This window comes from Parasteatoda tepidariorum, chromosome 10 (assembly GCF_043381705.1).
Source record: "Parasteatoda tepidariorum isolate YZ-2023 chromosome 10, CAS_Ptep_4.0, whole genome shotgun sequence".
Classification (NCBI taxonomy): domain Eukaryota; kingdom Metazoa; phylum Arthropoda; class Arachnida; order Araneae; family Theridiidae; genus Parasteatoda; species Parasteatoda tepidariorum.
The window spans coordinates 2,694,894-2,700,893 of NC_092213.1; the positions used below are offsets into that span (position 1 = coordinate 2,694,894).

A 6,000-nucleotide genomic window follows, 5' to 3' on the forward strand; every position below is an offset into this window, starting at 1 on the left:
AGCTTGACGATTATTTTCCCAGTGCTTTAAGTAATATTTCCCTTGCTGTACTTTCATCTGTCACTAAGTTCATAACTGATATCTTTGAACAAACTCAGCTTAGTAAAGTTTCTATTATAAGAGATTCGATATAATTCCGCTTTATTTCGTGACCGAAACGTGTTATAAAAGTAAAATAAAGTTATTAAAAGTAACTTTGAACTAGAAAAGTAATATTGAAGTAAGAAGGGAATAAAATTACAAAGTTTGCATTACTTAGAATGTTTTGGAGCAATTTTAAACATTATTATTAACGACAATGCAATATAATGAACTGATGATGAAACGTTTATCATAAATGATAATGACAACGAAACATTTTTAAGTGTTCATCATTCATACTATTTCACTCCGAGTTGAAAATATATTTTACAGCTATTATTTAATCAGTTGAAAATTTTATAAACAGACAATTTTTTTTCTTACAATTTTAGAATGACGCCCTATTCAAAATCTTTATAAAATGAAACATAGCTTTATTGTGAAATCTATGAATGAATAAACCAATCGTTAACTACAATAAATAATGAAAATAAAAAAACTTAAATATAAAAAAATGTGCACAAACATAATACATGTTTGTATGGTTATTAAAAAAGTAGTATATAAAAGTAATAAAAAAACTAATTTTTAAATTTAAAACAAAACGCAAAAAATTAACATGAAAAAGTAAGGTTTTTTAATTTCCATATTGTTTTAAAATGCATGGAAAAAGATTTAAATCAACATATCCTAACTGGCTGAAACTGATTTTTTTTAAAATTCTTTATACTATTGAATTAGGAAGGAAGGTAATGATTTAAAGTATCAAAGTAATGATTTAAAGTATCATGAATGGATTGCATATTTACTAAAAATAAAACAATTACTGATTATTTTGTAATTTTTTGAAGAAAGAAAATTACAAAAGGAAGAAATAGTGAACAGTAAAAAATGCTTCATTGTTGATTTCACATAGAGTAATTGTGCTACTCACTATTGTTTTCTAATTCATTGTGAAAATTGTTAAGTGAGTTAATTTCTATGAAAAGTGTCACAATGAAGTGAATAGCAACAAAAGAAATTCAAAAGAAGCGTAGCACACTATACTAAAAAATTGCAGCTGCTTTTTTATGGTGTCAAAATGAGAAAATATACGATACGATTTCTTATCTAGACATATGCAGCCGACAACAGCAACACATCGAAAAGTATTGAAAATTAAACAAAAGCTTGGGAAATAATTATAAGGTCAAATTCTTTCTTTAAATGATGAAACAATTTAATGCCTAGTGCAGTTAGTGTTTTGACGCCCACAAATAAACAATTTGGGTTTAACTGTGCATTTCACTGGTCTAAGGAGGCTATAAAAAAAAATATAAGAAACACCCCATTTACAGGTGCCTGAATGCAGACTACTGACGTCACAGACCTGGAAATGTACGCCATTTCTGAAGTTTAGAACTCTTTTTTGCAATGTAAACGAAAAATAACCACGTGATATGGAAAGAGCGAAGTATTAAAGCACCTTCTTTTCACTCGACATGCTTGAAAGCAAGCTAGGAGAATCGAAGGTGAAATCAGATTTTCGCTCTTCTTGTGACGTCACGAGGCTGATGTTACGACTCATGTCAATGGAGAGTATATAGAAAAAATAAACCTTACATTAAATACAGAAACAATACCGAGACTTTTAGAAACCTTACAAGCGTTTGATACATTAACGTTTTGTCCATGTCATTGTATTTTCCACTGCAGTATCGTCATTGGATGGATTGTCTTTTCCAGACTGTTACAGGCAATTTGTGTTATCCTTATTTTACTGACTTTCATAGTTTCCACTCAATTTGAGTAAAATTCTGTTATAGTCATTTGATAGACTGTCTATACTCCTCTAGTTTAAAATTGTATTATCCTCATATGATTGATTTCCATACTAATCTGTATAAAATTGTGATATCAATTGATTGACTGCCTTTTCCATGCTGTTCCAGTCACGATACTCATGTTGATCTGACTCAAGTGAGTGCAGATATATTTTTTGAGGATTACAGCCCAGTTAGCGAGCAGCATTTTGGCAAACGTTATATTTTCATTTTTATTTGTTTGGCATGAAAAGGTTGGCTAATTAATCCTTTTTTAAACTTAGTAGAAATGTTAGTATGTGAGGCTTTCTACCTTAAAGATTGAATAAAGTCGTGAAAAGAAAGAAAGGATAGCAAAAAATCTCTTTCTCGTTATTTTCTTCCTTCTTTCTTTTTTTCCTCTTCTTTAAACTTTGTTTTTGCCTTTTTTTCATGCATGCTTATGTCCAGGCGCTACCTTTTGTTTGTGCTGAAAACTTAATGATTAAGCCAACCTTTACACTTAAAGTGTTAAAAAAGTGATATAAAAGCCTGTTCAAATAAACCTTGTTTCAGTGATGGTCATAAAAAGTAAAATAAGCCTTGCGAAAGTGAATTTCCTGGAACGATTTCTACTCATGATTTGCAACTGATGATTCATCCTCGATTCCAGATTTTTCTTGCCTTTATTTGTAAAGACAGATTCAGTTCTTATATTTTAAAGAGCTATTTATGCAAGCTAAATCCGAACTTCATTGCGCGTCAACTAGCATATTTAAATTGAACACTGTTTCAAGCCTGCATGATTTATTTTCTAATCATTTGGAAAACTTGCTAGGCTTTGCGAAAAAAATGGTTTCTGATATTAAAATCAACTTTACACTGTGATCTAGGAAATAGTGGTTACGTTTTTGCCGTTTTGGAAAAGTAAAACAGTCATTAAATTAATGTAAAATAATGCTTGCTGTGAGCCAGGAGATAATTCATCGAATGCTTGCAAATATGTATTGATCAGATCTAACGATAGAGAGAAAAAAAAAACATAACGGTTTCTTAATTTAAAGCAAGGTTTATTTAAGATATATTTATCATACATTTTTTATTACAGCCACGGGAGAAACGGTTAGACTATATTTTGAGGTGCCCATAGGATTATTACCAAGTTAGTCGCCAGGATAAGCGATGTTGGTTTACTTATGGCAACCTGCATTAAAACTTCTAAATAGTCGATATTTTCCTTTTTACTCCGCACATAAAATGAAATTTATTTCTATTTTTGAGTTATTTATTTTGATATGAAATTCATTTTGTTCATATTGCATTTTTTTTAAATATTTTAATTTAGTTTTTCGTTTTCGGTGCCATTTTATTTAGCAGGGCAATGCACATAAACAAAATGCAATTTGCGCCAAAAAACTGTTAATTTACATTAAGCGGCATCTAACACCTAAACATATATTTTTTACCGAAGAAACTGCAAGTTATGTTTTTTTTGTATTTTAATTTAAATACATATTTTTTATTCCCAAATTTCAATATAAGTTTTCTTATTCGGCTAAAGAAAAAATAATTGTTTTTATTTATTTATTTTTTAATTTTTATTTTATTTTCAAGGAACCAATTTTACATAACCTCATCAAATTGCGTTTTAAAATCTTATATTAAAAATAAAATTTCGAAAACAGTGTCTTAATATTAAAATGTTTATGCACATTAAATTAAATCAATGTTTTCCCTTTCCTCTATCGAATTTATTTAATAATTTTATTTAATAAAAATCCTCAACTGGCACGCGAACTACCGTGTTATGAATAACAAATAAGGCTGAAACATACAAAGATTTTCAATAATCCGTTTTAGTAAACCAAATGAAAAATTTCATTTATTGCGAATATTTCCCAATATTTTTTTTCGTTAATAAGTTTTAATGACAGTATAGTTATTTTTCTAATTAAAATGCATAATGTCTTCCCAATATCTTTCTAAACTCTCTAGTACCTAATTTATACGTGAATGATTCCATTATTTTTGAAGCAGGTTTTAATAAATTAAACTTCTAAAAGTATTCACAGTTTATAATTTCAAATTATAATTAGAAATTTCTTCTGAAGTAAATGGTTTTAAAATGCGTATTTACTCTTTTCAAACATATTATTTGTTAAGGATTTTTCAATAATTAATTCTTGATTTTTTCAATTGTTTGGTGTTTAAAATTCAATAAAAAATTTAGTTGAAAAAACACCGAAGAGCATTTACACTCACGCTCATTTTTTTTCTTTAAAAAAAGAATATGACACCTTATGAAATAAAAACAAAAAAGAAGAAATCAACATTTAAGATGAATGTTTAAAGTAAAAGGTTGGCAAAAAAACAAAAAAAAAACATCAATTAAAGAAAAACATATTCAGGCAAACTTAGGAAAAGGGATACACAACAATCATTGGAAGACAGAGAGAGAGAGAGAGATAGAAAAATAAACATCCAATATAGATTTCATTCCCATTCAGAATATTTACAGCCAGTTGACGGAATAGATACAGAGAGATGAGAAAGAGGCATTCCGGTGGTAGTGTGCAGGCCCCAACACATTGACATTCCTGGGGGGGAGGGGTGGGTGATATCCACCTAGATGGGGGGGAGTGTTTTGTGGGGGATGCAATACCTCTCCAACGGAGTAAAGATGAAGCTGTGTCCGGGTTGAGGTCTCCGTCCCATGTTCCATGGGACATCGGTGAGGTCAAGTCTTCCTCTTCCTCAGGGATGGTGTACACCTCCCCCGGGCTGCGGTCGTAATAGGGGAGGGTGGAGCTACCTCCTCCCCCCCTGTTGTCCTCGTCGCTGTCGTAAGCATCTTCCTCGTCGTCATCCTCTTCTTCGAGCATCAGTCGTATGCTGGATGTCCGGTCGCTGAAGCCGTCGTCGTTTGCATTCGCGATTCCCGGAGAACTGTCCTCTCCCGAGAGGACTGACCTTCCCCAGTCATCGTCGTCATCTTCCATCAGGAGATAGTACTCGTTTGGACCTGTCTCTGTAGGGAGGGAAACTACATCATCTACTGAACCTGGATGTAGGTACTCACGTGACATGGTCTCGTCCTTCCGGTTCGGGTCTCCAGCAACCTGCGTGAGGCAAGAAAAAATGAGACAGACATCAGTTGCCAAAAAAGAAAAAAAAGCCTTGAAAGTCTGTTAATTAAAAAAAAATCCTAAATCATTAATTACAATTTTATTTCGTTTTTCAAAAAAGTTAGTAGTATTTTATTTACGTCACTCTAGAGTTATTAATAACGGGCTATAGGTAACGGTCTGGAGGAGGATTCGAAGACATGCCATCATTTTGATCTTCCGCAGGAGGGAATGGCTCCCCTTTTTTGGTAGAAAGTCAAGCACTTCAAGATAGAACAGCTTAACGAGGACACATAGCGAGCACCCTCGGTCCCTACGCAGGCTGATCAAAGAGGTCACTCACCCACTTACTGACTGCAACCAGTAATGCTGGAATTCAGTGTTCTATTGAGAACCGTGTCTTTACAATCAGTCCACTGCTAGGCAGTTTTTTTTTAATTTTTTTTAAGTGAATGGGATCTTAAAATGCAAAGTCATACTCGTATTTTCCTAAGATTTTAAATTTCAGATTAGTTTAAAAACATTTGTCAGATTATTTTACTTTTAACTTCTTGTCCAAAAGAGTACCAGAACCCTAAATTAAAGTAATCTTTTAAAAAAGAAAAAGAAAAAAAAAGCAATTGTTTTATTTTTATTCTGAATGAATACCATTCTTTGAGAATTTCGAGAGTAAATATTTTTGTTCTAAATTTCCTAAAAAGAATGAAGTAATTTATTAAAAATAAACTATATATTTTTCTGATCCGGTGATAGTAAGAATTGCTTTAACTTCTCCAGTTCCGTTTCAGTCGTAGTTTTCTAAATATACTATTTTTTTACTTTTAAGTCCTATTATTTTAGGAATTATATAAGACTTATCTTTGGAATTCATGCATTTCTACTGTCACTCAAGTCATTTACAGTTTGAAGCTTTATATATTTATTTCTATTTTCGTATTTTGTAATTTAGTATACTTTTACTACATATATATATATATATATATATATATAACATGCGAATGATTTAGCAGAAT

General features: G+C 31.3%; 1 protein-coding gene across 11 annotated transcripts in view; it reads right to left on the reverse strand.

The window, feature by feature from the left end:
• Window positions 1-6,000, reverse strand: part of LOC107436973 (uncharacterized) — a 264,017-nt gene that overhangs the window by 146,425 nt on the left and 111,592 nt on the right. For 8 of the 11 annotated variants that reach the window (XR_006225062.2, XR_006225063.2, XR_011637860.1 and 5 more), the window contains exon 4: window positions 4,525-4,981. Coding sequence is in view for 3 of the 11 variants with exons in the window: in XM_043041296.2 (XP_042897230.1) it covers window positions 4,525-4,981 (457 nt within the window). In the remaining 8 variants the exon portion in view is untranslated. The remainder of the gene's footprint in view (window positions 1-4,524; window positions 4,982-6,000) is intronic. The other 3 variants (XR_011637864.1, XR_011637865.1, XM_043041297.2) reach the window with 1 other exon arrangement.